The sequence below is a fragment of the Chiloscyllium punctatum genome, chromosome 12 (genome assembly GCF_047496795.1).
Source record: "Chiloscyllium punctatum isolate Juve2018m chromosome 12, sChiPun1.3, whole genome shotgun sequence".
NCBI classification, from domain to species: Eukaryota; Metazoa; Chordata; class Chondrichthyes; order Orectolobiformes; family Hemiscylliidae; genus Chiloscyllium; species Chiloscyllium punctatum.
The window spans coordinates 23,314,517-23,336,832 of NC_092750.1; the positions used below are offsets into that span (position 1 = coordinate 23,314,517).

Consider the following 22,316-nt stretch of genomic DNA (forward strand, 5'->3'; position numbering starts at 1 on the left):
GTAGAATTTAAAACACAAACAGATCAGCCATGAACTTATTAAATGCCAGACAAAGCTTGAGATGTTCTGAATAAGGATCACTGGACCTGAAACTTTGCTTTCTCCCCATTGAAATTGCTGAAACGAAGGCACTTCACTTTCTGAGACTCATTGATAATTTAATCAGGTAATGGAAAAGTATTCAAGGTACCATGGGGAATAGGTCTGTTTTTCATTGGTAAACTAAAATGTAGACAATGAAAAATATACCTCAGTCAGAAGGTTGTAGTTAAAGCCCTGTCCCAGAAAATGACCATGTAATCTAGCAAATGCCAAAGGCCAGTTGGAAGGGTGGAGCTTCAAGCAAGTCATTGAATAGTCAGGCCATTGATGTGTTTGTCAAAAATCCTATGGTATCTTTTGAAGAAGAGCAGGCTAATGTTGTGTGTGCTGACAAACGCTCCTTCCTTAACCAACATTTTGTTTCTGATTTCGAGCAACTGAAGTTCTTTAGTTGTTTAAAAATCTTTAAATGAGTACTATTGATGCACTATGCAGATAGACCTTATATGGTACCAAGTGATTTTTGTTTTAATTAAAACACAGGAACTTTATCTTGAAGACAATGAAATTGAAGAGATATCTGACGTTAGTTTAAATAAGACCACCAATTTGAATGTGATGGTTCTCAGGAATAATAAGCTTGATGAAACCAGGATCGCCCCATTTGCTTGGATAAAACTCAAGTGAGTAATTTGGTAATAATTAAATGTTTTCAACTATTAACTGATGTCATAATGTACATATTATAAGCTAACTGTTTCTAACTGTCAAATCTAAAGAACTTAATTGATTATAGTTAATATTCAATTATGAACTTGTAATTCTTTTTTAAACTAAGTAAAATAAGTGATACATTCATCTGAAATAAAATCAAGAAATCATATTAATTCTATATAAATGCCAACATGCCTTTCATATTGACATAGTGAAAGACAATTGATCTATGATCAGCGCATTCTAATTTAGTTTTTGATTTGAACAAGTTATAATTTTCTGCATTTTGTAGAAGGGTGTAATGTTTCACAAATTGTACTTAATGTGAATAAAAATTCCTGTTTATCATCTAGGAACCTAGAATATCTGGATCTCTCACACAACAAGATAATTCACGTTCCATCATTGCTACCCAAAGGTCTACTGTATCTTATACTTGTTCATAACCAGATTGAGCGAATTCCAGGCTTTGTATTTGCTCACATGGAACCAGGATTAGAAATTTTGTACCTATCTTTCAACAAATTAACGAGCGATGGAATTGACCCAGTTTCTTTCTTTGGCACCTACAATACTATGAGAGAATTGTTTTTGGATCATAATATGTTGAAAAAAATTCCCATTGGAATTGCTGAAATGAAGGCGCTTCACTTTCTGAGACTCAATGATAACTTAATCAGGTAATGGAAAAGTATTTAAGACATCATTGGTAACAGGTCTGTTTTTCTTGGGTAAACGAAAATGTAGATAATGAAAAATATATCTCAGTCAGAAGATTTCAGTTTAAGCCCTGTCCCAGGAAGTGACCATGTAATTTAGCAAAGACCAAAGACCAGTTAGAAAGGTGGAACTTCAAGCAAGTCACAGAATAGTCAGGCCGTTGATGTGTTTGTTAAAGATCCTATGATAACTTTTCAAGAATAGCAGGTTAATATTGTGTGTGCTGTCAAACACTCCCTCCTTGACCAACATCAACAAATTTGAACTTACTTATTTGCCATTTATGTCAGTGCTGCTTTCAGGATCTTATTCTGGCCAAAATATTTGCCATGTCTACCGTTATAAGAACAATTATGGCTGTTCAAATTAATTGCATATTGCTGAAAAGAGAGTCTTGTGGTTGAAACTTTTGACATTGCACTTAAGACCACAGGACATAAGAGCACAAGCAGGCCACTGAGACCATTATGTCTGCTCTGCTATTCAATAAGATCTTGAATGATCTGAAAATTCTCAACACAACTTTCCTGCTATTGCTCCATAACCCTTGATTCCTTTACTGATTAAAAATCCCTTTATACTTGAATATACTTGATGACCCAGCTTCAACAGGCCACTGGTGAAGACTTTCACAGATTCTTTACATTTAGAGAAGAAATGTCTCTCACCTCTGGCTTAAATGTGTGACCCCTTATTCTGAGATTACACCCTCTGATTGTGACTGTTTCAAAAGGGGAAGCAAGCTTTCTGCATCTATACTGTTAAGAACCTTAAGAATCTTGTACGTTCCAGTAAGGTCACCTCTCATTCTTCTGAGTAGAAGCTCAATCTACTCAACCTCACCTCATAAGACAGTCCCGTCATACTCAGTATCAGCCTAGTGAACCTTCTTTGAACTGCCTCCAATGCCAGTAAGTCTTTTCTTCGTTAATTAGCCCAAAATTGTTCACAGTATTCCAGTTGTGATCTGACTAGTGCCTTGAATGATTTTAGTAAAACTTTCTTCCTTTCATATTTCGTTCCCGTTGAAATAAAAGCCAACATTCCATTTGCCTTCCCTATTTCCTGCTGAATTAGAATCCTCGTCTTGTGATTCATGGATGAAGACTCCCAAGACCCTCTTTTCCATTGCTTTCGGCAGTTTTTCTTCACTTAAATAATATTCAGTAACTCTATATCTTCTGCCAAAATGCATAATCTCAGTTTCTCACATCATATTCCATCTGCCAAGTTTTTTTCACACTTCCTTAAATTAGACCAGACATTTTCCAGGCCCAGACGTGGTGGCCATAAGCCCATTCATGAGTAAATATAATACAGTGAACAACGGTCTGATTGGGATCGTCATTATCCTACAGGATAGATTTGATGTGCCCCATTTTGACCTGAGTTTGCATGGTGAGCTAAATTACAAGATAACCGATTCAGCTGGTCTTATAGAGCTATAAGAATCCAACATGTAACTGATTTGTAAAGGTACACTTCAGCATGCCAGAAGTAGAGAACACATTTGCAGATTTCTCAACCAGTACATTGACAAAATAGAGCTCTTAAGAGTATTCCATTTCAAAGTTGAATTTGAGCATGGGTTGCATTGCATTAAGTGCTTAAGAAAAATTCCGATGTGCACGTGTAGCTTCAATTATTGTATACATATCATCTATACATCAGAAATATGGTGGAAATAGAAGGATCAGGGTAATTCATCAAAGGTAACTTTCTCATGGAAACTGAGAAAAATGTTCGTGACAGCTGGGCCGAGACAGCATTCCTTGCAACAGTATGTATTTGTGCATGAATGGCATCTGTGCAAGTTGCTAAGTTCTTAATTTTAACAAATGAATCCATAAATTGAGAGCATGAAAAAATTGCCATGATGCATTACTGTAGCATAAATATCTACAGGTTCCTTGAGAAGCACGTTCATGAAAATGCAATGTTGAACAAGGATATTGATGTAGCTCAAAACAATCAACAGATGTGAAGTTATTTTGGTCACATGAGAGAAATGTGGTCTTACTGGATTTCAAGACTGCACCATCCCCCTTTCCCCCTTATGTCATGTTAAAGCATCTATATTAATATATCTTTACAATATATTCCAACATGTAATAGCAATCAAGTTTCAGAAAATGTATACATAGGTATTTTGGACAGGGCATACATTAGTTGAGTTGCATTATTCTAAGACTTAGGTCTTCTCTTTGTATTGTTTTATTTTGCTTCCAATAAGAACGGATCTCTGGAAGTCTTGAACTGGATTTCTGAACAGTCTCTGTGCTTGCCTTTTGAGATGGCACAACAGAATCATAGAGTCATACAGCACAGAAACAGACTCTTCAGTGACAGAGTCCCAAACCAACTCACATCTGATCACAAGATAATTTAAATCCAAAAAATGAGTTGTGTATTAAAATGTTGATTGAACTAAAGGAGATTTTTGAAAATATACTCTAATGCAATTTTTTTTAAACTAGAAATGTTCCACCGGAATCCATCTGCATAATGGATGATCAAGATGACTCAAAAATTCGAACACTTCATCTCGATAACAATTATATAAACACACGGAGAATCCCACCAACTGCCTTTTGTTGTATAGAAAAATACTCAAGTGTGATCTTGACACCACAAAAGGTCAAAAAATAACTATTCTAGGTGTGAAAGTCATTTTTATCCATATATGTTTTGAAGCAAACATTGTGTATGACATGCGGCTTAAATGTTCTTGTTTAACTGCACTTCTGTCAAAGCAGAATAATGAGTCCCCATCGAGCGATAAGAAATGGACACTAAACCTATACCTAGTTCATGGTTTTTATGTCAATAATTGCCTATGCATCTATCATAAGCAAAGGATAGGTGGACATGTAATAAATCACTTTTGTTAGTCATTAAATGTAATAATTTATTGGATATTACTTGGAAGTTAAAAGATGTTGCTGACTCTGTCTTGTATGGCCACATTAAACTACCCATTCAACAAATATTTACAAGTTTTATAAACAAGTCGAGTAGAATGCCATTAATTTAAATAAGTCAGGAACAAACATGTTTAGAATTAATAATTTGTTTGGTCTGGAAAATCATTACTTAGATTTGAATTACCAAATACGAATGGGTTAAAAGTATCATGGTGGAATCCATTTAAGGTCTGAGAATTGATTTTTACATAAAGTAGCGTCGTAGTGCAAAAGAACAACAGCATATATGTCAAACACTAAAATGAAACAAAGAACTGCAGATTCCAGAAACCTGAAACAAATATACAGGTTGCTGAAGAAGGCTATGTTTTACAAAGAAAGGCTGAGCAAGTCATGTAACTATAATTTAGAAAAATGAGAAGTGACAACAGGGAAGATTCTGAGCAGAATTGACCAGGTAGATGCTAAAAGGATGTTTACTCATGTGGGGTGTCTAAAATTAAGGAGTACAGTTTGAGGATAAAGAGTATCCCATTTAAAAAAAGATATGGACTAGAATTTTCCACTTTGCAGTTGAAGTATGGAGATAGGCATCATTATGAGTGGGACATTACCACAAATGAGAAGGCCTGTTTGATCCAGTGCCTAAATAGTCCAGCACTTAAATAGTCACCTGAAAAGCCTTTTGGTGCATTCCCTCCTGTGACAAAGATATCCTGCCTGCTTCAGGCTGTCAGCCAAAAAGCAGCCACTTTTAGCAGCATCATTGTTTTGGAGGCCAAGAGTGCAGCAATACTGAAGCCTTGGAACAGTGGAAAAGATAGTGACATTTTCAGGGGGAGAATCGAGGGGTGGGAGTCATGTGGAGCGGATGTTCAGGGAGAAAAACAAGGGCAAGGTTGGACAATCAGCATCACTTCTCTACCCCTCCATCTCTGCTTCTGATCACCATGATAACAAAATGAAAACCTGCAGTTGTTGGAAATCTGAAAGAAAAACAAATTGCTGTAGAAACTCAGCAGGTCCAGCAGCATTTGTGGAGAGAAGACAGACTTAACATTTTGGATCCAGGGACCCTTAGAGAGTCATAGAGACATAGAGATGTACAGCACAGAAACAGACTCTCCCGTCCAATTTGTCCATGCCGACCAGATACCACAACCCAATCTAATCCCACCTGCCAGCGCATGGCCCATATCCCTCTAAACCCTTCCTATTCATATACCCACCCAGATCCCTTTTAAAAGTTGCAATTGTACGAGCCTCCACCATTCTCTCTGGCAGCTCATTCTATATACGTACCACTCTCTACTCGAAAAAGTTGACCCTTAGGTCTCTTTTATATCTTTCCCCTCTCACCCCAAACCTATGCCCTCTAGTTCTGGATTCCCCTACCCCAGGGGCAGACTTTGTCTATTTATCCTATCCCTGCTCCTCATGATTTTATAAACCTCTCTGAGGTCACCCCTCAGCCTCCGATGCTCCAGGGAAAACAGCCCTAGGCTATTCAACCTCTCCTGATAGCTCAAATCCTCCAAACCTGGCAACATTCTTGTAAGTCTTTTCTGAACCCTTTCAAGTTTCACAACATCATTCCAATAGGAAGGAGACCAGAACTGCACACAATATTCCAAAAGTACAGCTGCAACATGACCTCCCAACAAATATTGTCAATGCTCTGACCAAAAAAGGAAAGCATACCAAAAGCTGCCTTCACTATCCTATTTAGCTGTGACACTACTTTCAAGGAGCTATGAATCTGCACTCCAAGGTCTCTTTGTTCAGCAACACTCCCTTGGCCCTTACCATTAATTGTATAAGTCCTGCTAAGATTTGCTTTCCCAAAATCCAACGCCTTTCATTTATCTAAATTAAACTTCACTCAGCCCATTGGCCATCTGATCAAGTTCTCATTGTAATCTGAGGGAACCTTTTTTGTTGTCCACTACACCTGCAATTTTGGTGTCATCTGCAAACTTACTAATTATACCTCTTACGCTCACATCAAAATCATTTATATAAATGACGAAAAGTAGTGGACCCAGCACCGATCTTTGTGGCACTCCATGGGTCACAGGCCTCCAATCTGAAAAACATCCCTTCAGCACCATCCTCTGTCTTCTACCTTTAAGCCAGTTCTGTATCCAACTGGCTAGTTCTCCCTGTCCCTGTATTCCATGAGATCCAACCTTGCTAACTAGTCTCCCATAGGGAACCTTGTCGAACGCCTTACTGAAGCCCATTTGATCACATCTACTGCTCTGCCCTCATCAATCCTCTTTGTTACTTCCTCAAAAAACTCAATCAAGTTTGTGAGACATGATTTCCCATGCACAAAGCCATCCCTAATCAGTCCTTGCCTTTCCAAATACGTGTACATCCTGTCCCTCAGGATTCCCTCCAACAACTTGCCCACCACCAACGTTAGGCTCACTGGTCTATAGTTCCCTGGCTTGTCCTTACCAACTTTCTTAAACAGTGGCACCACGTTAGTCAACCTCCAGTCTTCCAGCACCTCACCTGTGACTACTGATGATACAAATATCTCAGCAATAGGCCCAGCAATCACTTCTCTAGCTTCCCACAGAGTTCTCGGGTACATCTAATCAGGGAGCAGAAAGTGAGGACTGCAGATGCTGGATATCAGAGCTTAAAAATGTGTTGCTGGAAAAGCACAGCAGGTCAGGCAGCATCAAAGGAACAGGATTCCTGAAGAAGGGCTTATGCCCGAAAAGCTGATTCTCATATTCCTTTGATGCTGCCTGACCTGCTGCACTTTTCCAGCAACACATTTTTAAGCTCTACGTCTGATCAGATCCTGGGGATTAATCCACTTTTATGCATTTCAAGACATCCAGCACTTCCTCCTCTGTAATATGGACATTTTCAAGATGTCACCATCTACTTCTCTACATTCCACATCTGACATGTCCTTCTCCACAGTAAACACTGTTGTAAAATACTCGTTTAGTATCTCCCCTATCTCCTTTGGCTCCACACAAAGGCTGCCTTGCTGATCTTTGAGAGGCCCTATTCTCTCCCTAGTTATCCTTTTCTCCTTAATATAGTTGTAAAAGCCCTTTGGATTCTCCTTAACCCTATTTGCCAAAGCTCTCTCATGTCCCCTTTTCACCCTCCTGATTTCCCTCTTCAGTATACTGCCTTTATACTCTTCTAAGGATCCACTCGATCTCTCCTGTCTATACCTGACATATGCTTCCTTCTCTTTCAATTTCTTTAGTCATCCAGCATTCCCTACACCGACCAGCCTTTCCCTTCACCCTAACAGAAAGTTTTGTCTCTGGACTATTGTTAACTCATTTCTGAAGGCTTCCCATTTTCCAGCCATCCCTTTACCTGCGAACAATCAGCTTTTGAAAGTTCTTGCCTAATACCGTCAAAATTGGCCTTCTTCCAATTTAGAACTTCAACTTTTAGATCTCGTCTATCCTTTTCCATCATTATTTTAAAACTAATAGAATTATGGTCGCTGGCCCCAAAGTGGGGGCACTGACACCTCAGTCACCTGCCCTGCCTTATTTCCCAATAGTAGGTCAAGTTTTACATCTTCTTTTGGTGGTACATCCACCTACTGAATTAGAAAATTTTTTTTTACACACTTAACAAATTCCTCTCCATCTAAACCCTTAAAACTATGGCAGTCCCAGTCTATTATTCTTACAGATAACTGAGATCTCCTTACAAATTTGTTTCTCAATTTCCCGCTGACTATTAGGGGGTCTATAATGCAATCCCAAGAAAGTGATCATCCCTTTCTTATTTCTCAGTTCCACCCAAATAACTTCCCAGAATATCCTCCTTCAGTACAGCTGTAATGCTATCCCTTATCAAAAGCACCACTCCCCTTCCTCTCTTGCCTCCTTTTCTGTCCTTCATATAGCATTTATATCCTGGAAAATCAAGCTGCCAGACCTGTCCATCCCTGAGCCACGTTTCTGTAATTGCTATGATATCCCAGTCCCATGTTCCTAACCATGCCATGAGTTCATCTGCCTTCCCTGTTAGACCCCTTGCAGTGAAATAAATGCAATTTAATTTATCAGTCCTACCTTGTTCTCTGCTTTGTCCCTGCCTGCCCTGACTGTTTGACTCGTTTCTTTTCTCAACTGTATCAGTCTCAGATTGATCTCTTTCCTCACTATCTCCATGGGTTCCCCCCCCCCACCTTACAAGTTTAAATTCTCCTGAGCAACTTGAGCAAATCTCCTGTATATTAGTCCCCTTCCAATTCAGGTGCAATCCATCCTTCTTGTATAGGTCACTTCTTCCCCAGAAGAGATTCCAACGGTCCAAAAATGCGAATCCTTCTCCCATACATCAGCTCCTTAGCCATGCATTCATCTGCTCTCTCCTCCTATTCCTCCCCTCACTAGCTCATAGCATCGGGAGTAATCCAGATATTACTACCCTCGAGGACCTCGTTTAAAATTCCCGCCTAACTTTCGATATTCTCCCTTTAGAATCTCATCCTTTTCCCTTCCTATGTTGTTAGTTCCAATGTGTACAACGACCTCCTGTTGGTCTCTCTGCTTCCTTTGAGAATATTCTTCACCTTCTCTAAGACATCCTTGAACTTGGCACCAGGGAAGCAACACACCATTCTGATTTTTCGCTGCTGGCCACAGAAACATCTTTCTGTACTTCGGACTAGAGAGTTCCCTAACACAATCAATCTCTTGGAACTCGACGTATCCCTCATTGCATTAGAGCCAGTCCCGGTACCAGAAACTTGGCTGTTCATGCTACATACCCCTGAGAATCCACCAACCCCTACATTTTCCAAAACAGCATACCTTTTTGAAATGGGGATAGTCACAAAAGACTCCTGCACTACCTGATAGGATTCGCAACCAGTGTCATTTATTGCAGATATAATTCTCAGTAACACATAACCTCGCCCTAAACTCCCACACCTGACAAGAAGAGCAAGGCCCCCCCCGCCCTCCCATTTATCTCTCCACCCTGGAGGCTCCCTGCCTCCATTCCTGATGAAGGGTTTTTGCCCAAAACATCGATTTTCCTGCTCCTTGGATGCTGCCTGGCCTGCTGTGCTTTTTCAGCACCACTATAATCTAGACTCTGGTTTCCAGCATCTGCAGTCCTCACTTTTGCCAAGAAGAGTATATCAACCTACTAAAGGCCATTTTTGCTTCTTCCAATCTACACACCTAGAAAATAGCACCATCTTATTGCTCTACAAAACACTGTTCCAAGCTAACTTAATACTTATGGCTTATATTTTTAAGTTTAATCAAGAAGCATATCTCAATAAAGCACATAATCAAGAAAGAATACACTCTACTCACTAGTGTGGATCTACAGCAAGGCTATACTTAAAACTACTCACTTACCTGTTTCTATGCTGTGACCTCTCCCAAACAGGTTCCTCCAAGATTAGTTGTGAAGTTCACTGTTTGTTAATTTTCCTAGAAGCACTACAATGTCCAGCGATAAATTAATTAAACAGCAAATGCATAACTGCACTGGTTCACTGCTGTGTCAGTTAGCAGTGTAGGTTTCTTTCTCTCTCTCTCTCCCCCCTGCATTGACCTGACCATGTGCTGCCTTTGTCTGTCCCTCTCCCTTTGAAAAGTGCCGTTATTTTGAATCTTTTTTATCTTTTTTTCTCCTAAGTTTCAAAACAATGCAACAGCATATAAAACAGTAACTGTTGCTCCTGGAATTCGAGGAAATCAACTCCAACACCGGGCGGCACGGTGGCACAGTGGTTAGCACTGCTGCCTCACAGCGCCAGAGACCCGGGTTCAGTTCCCGCCTCAGGCGACTCTCTGTGTGGAGTTTGCACGTTCTCCCCGTGTCTGCGTGGATTTCCTCCGGGTGCTCTGGTTTCCTCCCACAGTCCAAAGATGTGCAGGTCAGGTGAATTGGCCATGCTAAATTGCCCCTAGTGTTAGGTAAGGGGTAAATATAGGGGTATGGGTGGGTTGTGCTTCGGCGGGTCGGTGTGGACTTGTTGGGCCGAAGGGCCTGTTTCTGATGGAGCTTGAGTGCAAGCAATTGCACAGCCTCATTCAGTCCCTATTCAGCCATAATAGCTGTTGCCAGTATGCGGATTCGAAACAGCAAAAGAGTCCTACTAGACCTAAATTAAGTGAGATAACTCATAGGCCAATATCTAGGAGGGTTCATACCCTGGGAAGTTCACCTACATCTGGTTTGGAACAGTTAAATTGCTGAGCAACAGTAAAATCAATATCAATCAAGGTAAGCTTCTGGTTAAATGGTCATCTGGTTCTAATGGAGGTTGATACTGATGCAGCCATATCAGTGATTGCAGAATCAGTTTTTAATAAAATTTGCATTGCACTCCAGCCTTTAAATTTGTGCAAGACCTCAGCTAAGCTAAGAACCTATACCATGTAAGTATTACAGATTATGGGTACAATGTCTTCTAGTCTCTTGAAAAGCAGCTGGTTCAGTTACCAGTGATTGTGGTAAAAGGCTTAGGCCAAAGTTAATAGGGGCAAAACTGTTTGCAGAGGTTGACCTAGCTTGACTCAACATGTCTGAATTAGAAAATGGCTGCTTGAGTGAAATCCTAATTAAATACCCAGAAGTCTTCCAGGAGGGTCTAGGGACTATCAGAGCAGCTAGGGCCACCTTGCATGTTGAATAGGAAGCCATTAGACCTGCCCAATTCCTTTTGCCTTACTGGCAAAAGTACAGGTAGAAATAAGAAGTTTGGAAAGTGAAGGAATCATCAAACCCAGTCCAATCTGCAGAATGGATAGCACCAGTTGTAACGATTTTGAAGCCCAATGGGTCAGATAGCCTTTGTGGGGATTTCAAACAAATGGTAAACCATTTTTGAAGCTGAATAAATATCCAATCCAATGGATAGAAGATTTATACGCAAAGCTGGCCCTTGCTTCACAAAAGTGGACATTAGCCACACTTGCAATTGCATTTAGTCCAGGATTCCCAGAAGTCTGCTATAATTAATACTCATTACGGCTTGTATGAGACTACCATTCAGGGTATCGTCAGCCTGTTCGATTTTTCAGTGGACAATGAAGAACAAATGTGAGGGCATTTTAGAAAGGCAAATCAAGGCAGGACTTAATGGTAAGGTTCGAGGAAGTGTTGCTGAACAGAGACCTTGGAGTGCAGGTTCATAGTTCCTTGAAAGTGGAGTCTCAGATAGTTAGGACAGTGAAGAAGGTGTTTAGTACATTTTCTTTTATTAGGGTCATAACATTGAATATAGGAGTTGGGACATCATATTGGGGCTGTATGGGACATATGGTTAGCAACCTTTGGAACATTGTGTGCAATTCTGAGCTCCCTCCTTTTGGAAGAATGTTGTCAGAAAAGATCTACAAGGATCTTGCCAGGGCTGGCGGACTTGAGCTATAGGGAGAGGCTGAATAGGCTGAGGACGTTTTCCCTGGAGCGTCAGAAGCTGAGGTTATAGAGGTGTATCAAGTCATGAGGGGCATGGATAGGATAAACAGACAAGGTCTTTTTCCTGGGGTGGGGGAGTCCAGAACTAGAGGGCATATCTTTAGGGTGAGAGGGGAAAGATGTAAAAGGGACTGAAAGGGCAACTTTTTCACACAGAGGTTGGTATGTGCATGGAATGAGCTGTCAGAGGAAGTGGTGGAGTCTGATGCAATTGCAACATTAAAAAGGCATCTGGATGAGTATATAAATAGAAAGGGTTAGAGGGATAAGGGCCAAATGTTGGTAAATGGGACTAGATTAACTTAGTTTATCTGGTTGGTATGGACGGGTTTGACTGAAGGGTCTGTTTTTGTGCTGTACATCTCTCTGACTCTATGTCACTACTTACCGAGTGAAAAATCACACAACACTAGGTTATAGTCCAACATGTTTGTTTGGAAGCATTAGCTTTTGGAGTGCTGCTCCTTCACCACAACCACTTGTTGAAGGAGCAGTGCTCTAAAAGCTAGTGCTTCCAAATAAACCTATTGGACTATAACCTGGTGTTGTGTGATTTTTAACTTTCTACACCCCAGTTCAACACCAGCACCTCCAAATCATGACAATTCACTTAGATGACATTGTAATAACAGGGAAAACTAATAAGGAGCACTTAGAGAACTTGGATATCATCCTCAGACATTTTTCCAAGGCAGATGTATGCCTAAGAAGGGAAACATTCCAGGCCACCCCCCCTCCCTCCCACCACCCCCCAACAAGGTGATCAACTTGGGCTATAAAGGTAACAAGATTGGGCTACACACACACACACGTCCCAGAAGCTTAGGTCATTTCTTGGACTGGTAAATTTTTCTGTAAGTTCATATACAACCTGGTACTTTTTTTTCATTTATAGGAGTGTGTGCTTAATGAATGGCCCATCTGTTACTGCCAGCTTCCCATCCTATCAAAATTGAAACGATCTCCTAAAGCACCCGTATTATGTATTAATTTCTTCCAGACATTAACATGACATAAATAATTATAAATTAATATTTCAGTTCATCTTTCCTATTCCTACAGAACCCATGATGGGACTCCAGTAAGAAACCTGACTGTCCTCTTGTAGAGTGACTGCAAGACTTCTCAATTACATGTTTCTGAAGCATCTTTGCATCTACCAAGATCCCAGAGACAAGTGTCGTAGAGGTGCCTGCCTACATGTGTCAGAACCAAACGGGCAGCCATCAGAACCTTTGTCTTTCAACGACAAACAATTCTTGGCCAAAATGTTTTTTCTCAAAATGAACCTCTGCCTGATATGTGTACATACACATGTGTGTATAGGCACTTGTGTCTGCGTGATTTGGTTTATTTGGAGAGGGTGGACATTTATATTTCCGTACTAAAATTTGCGTGCATCAATCAGCATTTTATCTTCATGGAGCAAGTTCTAGTTTATAGTAAACCAATAATTTTGTGCAAATAAAGAAACACAGTTAATGGATCTTTTTAAGACCATAAGACATAGGAGAGGAAGTACAGCCATTCAGCCCATCGAGTCCATTCCTCCATTTAATCATGGCTGATGGGTATTTCAACTACACTTACCCACACTCTCCCCGTAGCCCTTAATTCCTTGCAAGATCAAGAATTTATCAATCTCTGCCCTGAAGATATTTAACGTCCCGCCCTCCACTGCACTCCGTGGCAGACCCACAGGCCCACCACTCTCTGGCTGAGAAAATGTCTCCTCACTTCCGTTCTAAATTGACCCCTCTAATTCTAAGGCTGTGCCTACGGGTCCTAGTCTCCCCGCCTAACGGAAACAACTTCCCGGCGTCCACTCTTTCTAAGCCATGCATTCTTTCGTAAGTTTCTATTAGATCTCCCCTAACCTTCTAAACTCTAATTAATACAATACCAGGATCCTCAGCCGTTCATTGTATGCTAGGCCTACCATTCCAGGGATCATCCGTGTAAATCTCCACTGGACATGTTCCAGTGCCAGTATGTCCTTCCTGAGGTGTGGGGCCCAAAATTGGACACTGTATTCTAAATGGAGCCTAACTAGAACTTCTATAAAGTCTCTGAAGCACATCGCTGTTCTTATATTCCAACCCTCTTGAGACAAATGACAACATTACATTCGCTTTCTTAATCATGGACTGAGCCTGCAAGTCAACCTTTAGAGAATCCTGGACGAGCACTCCCAGATCCCTTTGTACTTCGGTTTAATGAATTTTCTCACCGTTTAGAAAATAGTCCATGCCTGTATTCTTTGTTCCAAAATGCAAGACCTCGCATTTGCTCATGTTGAATTTCATCAGCAATTTCCTGGACCACTCTCCAAAACTGTCTAAATCTTTCTGCAGCCTCACCACCTCCTCAGTACTACCTGCCTAGAAGTGGGTACTGCAGATGCTGGAAATTAGAGTCAAGATTAGATAGTACGACCTGCCTATCCACCTAACTTTGCAGCATCCACAAACTTCGCCAGAATGCCCCCAGTCCCTACATCCAGATTATTAACATATAAAGTGAACAGCTGCAGCCCAACACTGAACCCTGCGACACACCACGGCTGCCATTCTGAAAACTAACCTTTTATCCCAACTCTCTGCCTTCTGTCAGGCAGCCAATCCTCAATCCATGCCAGGAGCTCACCTCAAACACCATTGGTTCTCACCTTATTCAGCACCCTCCCATGAGGCACCTTATCAAAAGCTTTTTGGAAGTCTAGATAGATACCATCCACTGGGTTTCCTGGTCTAACCTACTTGTTACCTCTTCAAAGAATTCTAACAGACTTGTCAGGCTCGACTTTCCCTTACTAAATCCACGCTGACTTGTTCAAATCTGACCCTGCACTTTCAAGAACTTAGAAATCTCATCCTTAATGGTGGATTCTAGAATTTTACCTACAACCGAGGTTAGGCTAATCGGCCTAGAATTTTACATCTATTGTCTTGATACTTTCTTGAACAAGGGGTTTACAAAAGCAATTTTCCAAACATCTGGGATTTTCCCTGACTCCAGTGACTTTTGAAAGACCACAACCAACACCTCTGCTATTTCCTCAGCCACCTCCATCAGAACTCTAGGATGTAGCCCATCGGGGCCAAGAGATTTATCAATATTTAGACCTTTTAGCACTTTCTCTTTTGTAATGGCTACCATCATCAACTCTGCCCCTGACTCTCCTTAATTATTGGGATATTACTCATGCCTTCCACTGTGAAGACTGATGCAAAGTACTTATGAAGTTCTTCAGCTATTTCCTTATCTCCCATCATTAGCCTTTCTGCATCAATTTGGGGCAGTCCAATGTCTACTTTTGCCTCTTGTTTGTTTCTTATGTATTGAAAGAAACTTTTACTACCATTTCTATTATTACTGGCTGGCTTACCTTCATATTTGATCCTCTCCTTCCTCATTTCTCTCTGTGTTATATTCTGTTTTTGTAGTCTTCCAAATCTTCTGATTTCCCACTTTATAGGCTCTCTCTTTTTCTTTGATACATTTCCTGACTTTCTTTGTCAGTCATGGCTGTCTAATTCCCCCCACCCCTGGATAATCTTTCTTTTATTTGGGATTAACGTCTATACTGTGTCCTCAATTACACCCAGAAATTCCTGCCATTGTTGCTCTACTGTCTTCCCCACTAGGCTCTGCTTCCTGTCAATTTTCATCAGTTCTTCTCTCACATCCCTGTAATTACCTTTGTTTCACTGTAACACCATTATAACCCATTTTGCCTTCTCTCTTTCAAACTGCAGACTGACCTCTACCACATTATGTTTGCTGCGTCCTAAGTGTTCCCTTACTTTAAGATCTTTTATAAAGTCTGTGTCGATATAAAGTCTGGCTCATTACATAGCACTAAGTCCAGAATAGCCTGCTCCCTTGTGGGCTCCATCACAAGCTGTTCCAACAAGCCATCCTGTAAGCATTCCACGAGTTCCCTTTCTTTGGATACCCCGGCAACATTATTCACCCAATCCACCTGTATATTGAAGACCCCATGATCACGGTGAATTTGCCTTATTGACATGCCTTATCTATTTCCCGGTACATCTTGCGCCCCTGGTCCTGACCACTGTTAGGACGTCTGTATGTAACTCCCATTATGGTTTTTTTGCTTTTGTGGTTCTGTAACTCCTCCCACACAGACTCCACATCATCTAACTCTCTGTCATTCAGTGCCATAGATTTAATTTCATTCTTAACCTAACAAGGCAATTCTGTCCCTCTGCCCACCTCCTTGTCTTTTCGAGAAGTTGTAAATCCTTGAATGTTTAACTGCCAGTCCTGAACCCCCTGCAACCACATCTCTGTGATGCCTACCACATCATAATCATTCACAATTTGTGCCGTTAATTCATCTACTTTGTTGTGAGTACTATGAGCATTCACGTAAAGCTCCTTAATGCTAATTTTCTCATCCTCATGACTTCCAACATCTCTAGTAATATGTCCTCAGTTATCCTTCCTTTTTGCTTCATTCCTAGTCTGCCTTGAACTTAAATCCTGCACACACGCTAACCTGCTGCTTATCTTTCTACTTGACTCCATACTCCCTGTTGCTTTCCCTTTCCTTCCCCCCGCCTCACAAGTTTAAAATCCTAGTGGCCACCCTGTTTAACCCTTTGATTAGAACACTGGTTCCAGATCGGTTCAGGTGGAGACGGTCCCATCGGTACAGATCACCCCGGTTCCAAAACTGATTCCAATGTCCCATGAAATGGAATCCCTTTTTCCTACACCAATCTCTAAGCCATGTGTGTACTTCCATAATTTTCTTATCCCTCTGCCAATTAGCATGTAATTCGCATAGGGATAAGAAATCAGTAATCCAGCGATTATGACTCTTGAGGACCTGTTCTTCAATTTCCTTCCCAGTGCTTGATAATTCCCAAATGATCCTCCTTCCTAGTCTTGCATATGTTGTTAGTGCCAACGTTAACCACAACAACTGGATCTTCTCACTCCTGCTCCAATATTTTTTCAAGCTGGTCGGAGATGTCCTGCACTGGGCAGGCAACACATCATGTGGGATTTCTGATCCAGCTCACAAAGGAGCTGTCCCCCTAATTATAGAATCCCCTATAACAATTACTTGTCTTTTTGCTCCCCACTCTTGAATGGCCTTCTGCATCATGGTGCCGTGGTCAGCTGGCTCATCCTGTCCATAACCCTTTTCCTCATCCACATAGGGAGCAAAAATCTTATACCTGTTGGACAAGGTCAAGAGCTGAAGCTCCTCCATGTCTGAACTCAGAATACCCCTACCTGCCTCACTTACTGAATTTGAATTTGAATTATTTAATCTACCAAGTGTGACTGCCTCCTGAAACAAAGTGTCCAGGTAACTCTCCCCCTCTTGGATGTGCCACAGAGTTTGAAGCTCAGATTTCACATCATCAATTTTGATCCGGAGTTCTTCCAGCAACCAACACTTGCAGCAGATGTGGTCACTGCCGTTCACAATGAGATCAGCCAGCTCCAACATTTTTAATCTATATTATAAAGTATACTATTAGCCATATCAGGAACTGGGTAAAATAAGTGAATTTATTTTGTGATTGATGGAATTGTGAAAGTAACGAAAGAGTTTGCTCTTCTACCATCTCTGTTGTAATGTTCAAACAGTTTCAAAAGACTATGAGTTACTATGATAACAATTTCAATAAGTGTTTATTTTTGTTTAACACTGTGTGAAAGTTTCAAATCAATTTTCCAAAATACAATTTATTTTGTCTCAACTTTATTGAAAGACAACAGAGTTTTTAGACAAACAGGGAAATCACTAAGTTTGATGATCTTCTTGTGGTGGTAAGTTCAATATAATTACTAGAATTTATATCAGTTTTATGTCATGCTCTGACGGTATTTTCCACTTCCATATCTTATTTATTTTATTTTTATTTAGATTCCCTACAGTGTGGAAACAGGCCCTTTGGCCCGACAAGTCCACAGCGACCCTCCATACAGCAACCCACCCAGACCCATTCCCCTACATTCATCTCTGACTAATACAGCTAACTCTACAGGCAATTTAACATGGATAATTCACCTCATCTGAACATCTTTGGACTGTGGGAGGAAACCGGAGCACTTGGAGGAAACCCATGCAGACACGGGGAGAATGTGCAAACTCCACGCGGACAGTTGCCCAAGGCTGGAATCACACCTGTGTCCCTGGCACTGTGAGGCAGCAGTGCTAACCACTGAGCCACCGTACCACCCCTGGAATCAATGTGTGGCTTTGATGTACAGAGTAAAATATTACATTTTTCTGTTTTCTCAAATGTCATTAAAAATGTACCAAAACAATATGCAGCTTAGAAACAGCTGTTCAATAATTTTCATGATTTACACTGTGTCCATCATACTCAGCAAGAACTTGGTTTGTGGTTGGCAACTGTGATCAGAAGCAAATAGATCAATCATGTGGTGTTGACTACAAGTCTACTGAATTCTTTAGGGTATGTTACCATTGGGAATACAAAATAAGTGATTACAGGACAATAAAAACAGATGCAGTCTCAAGTTCATGGAGTCCTTTAGTTGTGAGATTGAATCCAGTGTCTACATTTGTTTAGTTGTTGTCTTGTATCGGCATGAGTAGTGAAACTTGTACAACTCAGTGAAATGACATTTTCCTCAGTTGCTATTTCACTGAGCAATTCTTTTGATAGGATATAAGTTATGAGAGAGCGAGAAAGATCCTTTTTTTTTCTTCTCTTTGCGTTGGGCTCAAATGTAGCCAATGAAATAGTGTCCATTTGTGTTTTCCTGAGCATGCTTTCATTTTCTTTTCCAAGTTGAGTACTCGTCAGAATGGTCCCTGGATAAGGGTCTCCAATTCTTTATGATATGGAATGAGATACCCCAAATTGTTATGTTCCTGGGTGAGGAGGTACGAAGCTCTGCTTCTTTACTCAATCACTCGGTTGCAGGCAGGTTAATTTGAAAAGAGGCCTGATACCAAACAATGACTAGTCAGAATACGGGAAGGAGATAGAATACTTGGTGTCGTGGTACAACGATAACAATCTCTTCCTCAATGTCAATAAAACTAAAGAACTGATCACTGACTTCAGGAAGAAAGGAGGACACACCCCTATCCACAACAATGGAGACGAGGTGGAGAGGATGGATAACCAATAATCTGGGAGAAAGTGAGGACTGCAGATGCTGGAGATCAGAGCTGAAAAATGTGTTGCTGGAAAAGCGCAGCAGGTCAGGCAGCATCAAAGGAGCAGGAGAATCGACGTTTCGGGCATAAGCCCTTCTTCAGGAATGAGGAGGGTGTTCCAAGCAGGCTAAGATAAAAGGTAGGGAGGAAGGACTTGGGGGAGGGGCGTTGGGAATGTGATAGGTGGAAGGAAGTTAAGGTGAGGGTGATAGGCCGGAGAGGGGGTGGGGGCGCGGAGAGGTCGGGAAGAAGATTGCAGGTCAAGAAGGCGGTGCTGAGTCCGAAGGTTGGGACTGAGATAAGGTGGGGGGAGGGGAAATGAGGAAGCTGGAGAAATCTGCATTCATCCCTTGTGGTTGGAGGATTCCTAGGTGGAAGATGAGGCGCTCTTTCTCCAGGCGTCGTGTTGCCATAGTCTGGCGATGGAGGAGGCCAAGGACCTACATTTCTTTGGCAGAGTGGGAGGGGGAGTTAAAGTGTTCAGCCACAGGGCGGTTGGGTTAGTTGGTGTGGGTGTCCCAGAGGTGTTCGCTGAAACATTCCGCAAATAGGCGGCCTGTCTCCCCAATGTAGTGGAGGCCACATCGGGTGCAGCGGATGCAGTAAATGATGTGTGTGGAGGTGCAGGTGAATTTGTGACAGATATGGAAGGATCTCTTGGGGCCTTGGAGGGAAGTGAGGGGGGAGGTGTGGGCACAAGTTTTGCATTTCTTGCGGTTGCAGGGGAAGGTGCCGGGAGTGGAGGTTGGTGGGGGATGTGGACTGACGAGGGAGTCGCGGAGAGAGTGGTCTTTCTGGAACGCTGATAGGGGAGGGGAGGGAAATATATCCTTGGTGGTGGGGTCTGTTTGGAGGTGGCGGAAATGACGAAGGATGATACGATGTATCTGGAAGTTAGTGGGGTGGTAGGTAAGGACCAGTGGGGTTCTGTCCTGGTGGCGATTGGAGGGGCGGGATTCAAGGACGGAGGAGCGGGAAGTGGAGGAGATGCAGTGGAGAGCATCGTCAACCACGTCTGAGGGGAAATTGCGGTCTTTGAAGAAGGAGGCCACCTGGGTTGTTCGGTATTGGAATTGGTCCTCCTGGGAGCAGATGCGGCAGAGGCGAAGGAATTGGGAATATGGGATGGTCCTCTCAAATGTATGTGATGATCAAGAAGGCACAACAACGCTGTTTCTTCCTCATAAGGCTTAGGAAATTCAACATGTCCATAAGGACCCTCACCGACTTTTACAGATGTACCATAGAAAGCATTCTATCTGGGTGCATCATGGCTTGGTACAGCAACTGGTATGCCCCAATGTAAAAGAAGTTGTGAACACAACCCAGACCACCACACAAGTCAACCTCCCATCTATGGATTCCATCTATATTTCTCGTTGCTGAGGTAAGGCAGCTAACATCATCAAAGACCTCTCCCACCCAGGTTACACTCACTTCCAACCTCTTCCGTCAGACAGAGATACAGAAGCTTAAACACACATACCAACAGGTTCAAGAACGGCTTCTTCCCCACTATTACCTGATTGCTGAATGGACCTCTCTAATTTCAAATCTAATGTTGATCTTGCTTTTGTGCACCTCCTGTGTAGCTGTAAACTTGTATGCCTTGCTCTGTCTAAACACTCTATGTTCTGTATGTTCTTGTACAATATGATCTGCCTGTAATGTATGCAAAACAAAACGTTTCACTCTACATGTAACAACTATAAATCAAATCAAAAGGAAACCTTTCCCTCATGGATTTTTTCATAGCTACTTATGTTTTAAAATGAGCCATTTAACATGAAGTTTAAAAAGAGAGTTTAACTCTTCAGCATGAGTTACTGTAGCCGAAAACACAGATTAAGCCAACTACCAAGATAGAAAGTTGAGCTCTCAAATTGGCCCATTACAAGTGTAGGTTTTCAAGTTAGTTTCTGATGGAGTTATGAAGATCGAACGAGAAACTGCCAAACTTCATTCTGTACATGTATTAACAGTAGTTGACAAATGTTTTTCATTGCAACAGTCAGTAATTTTCCAGCTATAATCAGATTAGGCACTGTCTTCAGTTCAATGTACGATGAAAATACAGCTGCTTTTATTTCCATATGTTAATGGAAGATCAATTGAAAAGACAACGAATCATTTCTTTGCTGACTTTTCCATAGTGAATTGTAATAACAATTACCAGTGGGCTTTGCACTCAGTCAATCAGCAGGCACTATTTGTAAACACGTTTATTCCCTATGAAACAAGAGGTCTTCTGTGTCACAAAAGGGTTTAATATAAATATGTGAAAACTAAGATTAATATACAGTTATGACATGGAGACAGACCGCCAAACCAAATCAACCTTTCAATCTCTGTGTTATTGCTGAGCAAATGCCGATTATGCTTTCCGCAAGGGAAAGTAGAACTGATGGGGTGGTAATTGGCCGTGTTGGATTTGTTGCTTTTTTTGGTGTACAGGAGGTATGTAGGCATTTTCCACATGCTGGGTAGACGCCAGTGTTGTACCGGCACTGGAATAGCTATGCTCGGAGCTCAGCAGGTCCTGGACAGGTCTTCAGTACTATTGCCAGAATGTTGTCAGGGCCCATAGCCTTTGCAATATCCACCACCTCCAACTGTTTCTTAAAATCAATATATCAAGAGTGGAGTGGAGTGAACTGAGTTGGCTATGATGCTGGGAGGCCAAGATGGATCATCCATCCAGTGAAGCATTCCACTGTGAATGCTTCAGTCTTATCTGTTCCAATGATGTGCTGGGTATTATGTATATAAGGGCTTCCTCATTAGTGAAGTGTTCTTCCAGTGAGTTATTTAAATGTTCACCACCATTCATGACTTGATGTGACAGGACTGCACAGTTTAAATCTAATAAGCTGTCTGTGGAATTGTTTGCTGCATATACTTTGGCATGCAAGTAGATCTGTTTTGTAACTTTACCGATGACACCTCATTTGCAGGCATGCCTTGTGTTACTATTGGTATGCTGGGGCAATACTACTGCTTTAAGAGGTATGTTTTTCCTTTTTATTTCATGAAGGGAGGTTGAGGCTGATCAGTCTGTTCCAAGCCAATAAAGTAAACAGCTTGCGAAGTCTTGGGTTTTTTCAAAAAGGTTGGAACGATAGAAGTGGCACGAGTGGGTCAAGTCATGCTTCCACAGAACCTGGGTTTAGCTTTTGGCAGTGGGGGTTTTGAAACTGCCATACATCTCTCCCTTCTCCAGCAATTCACGAATTCTCTTTCTCTTTGCCAGAATTTTCTCTTGATGCTCTTTCCTCCTGAACTCTCATTGC

The 22,316-nt window shown here is 41.5% G+C and overlaps 2 protein-coding genes across 14 annotated transcripts in view; one reads left to right on the plus strand and one right to left on the minus strand.

Annotated features, from left to right (window-relative positions):
- ecm2 (extracellular matrix protein 2, female organ and adipocyte specific) overlaps nt 1-19,145 on the plus strand; it is a 77,997-nt gene extending 58,852 nt beyond the window's left edge. For 4 of the 7 annotated variants that reach the window (XR_011962015.1, XR_011962013.1, XR_011962014.1 and 1 more), the window contains 5 exons: nt 586-725; nt 1,110-1,436; nt 3,954-4,134; nt 12,909-17,660; nt 17,758-19,143. Coding sequence is in view for 2 of the 7 variants with exons in the window: in XM_072582114.1 (XP_072438215.1) it covers nt 586-725; nt 1,110-1,436; nt 3,954-4,125 (639 nt within the window). In the remaining 5 variants the exon portion in view is untranslated. Of the gene's footprint in view, nt 1-585; nt 726-1,109; nt 1,437-3,953; nt 4,398-12,908 lie in introns of those variants that run through there. The other 3 variants (XR_011962017.1, XM_072582114.1, XM_072582115.1) reach the window with 3 other exon arrangements.
- Nucleotides 1-22,316, minus strand: part of cenpp (centromere protein P) — a 353,297-nt gene that overhangs the window by 68,835 nt on the left and 262,146 nt on the right. The window lies entirely within an intron of this gene.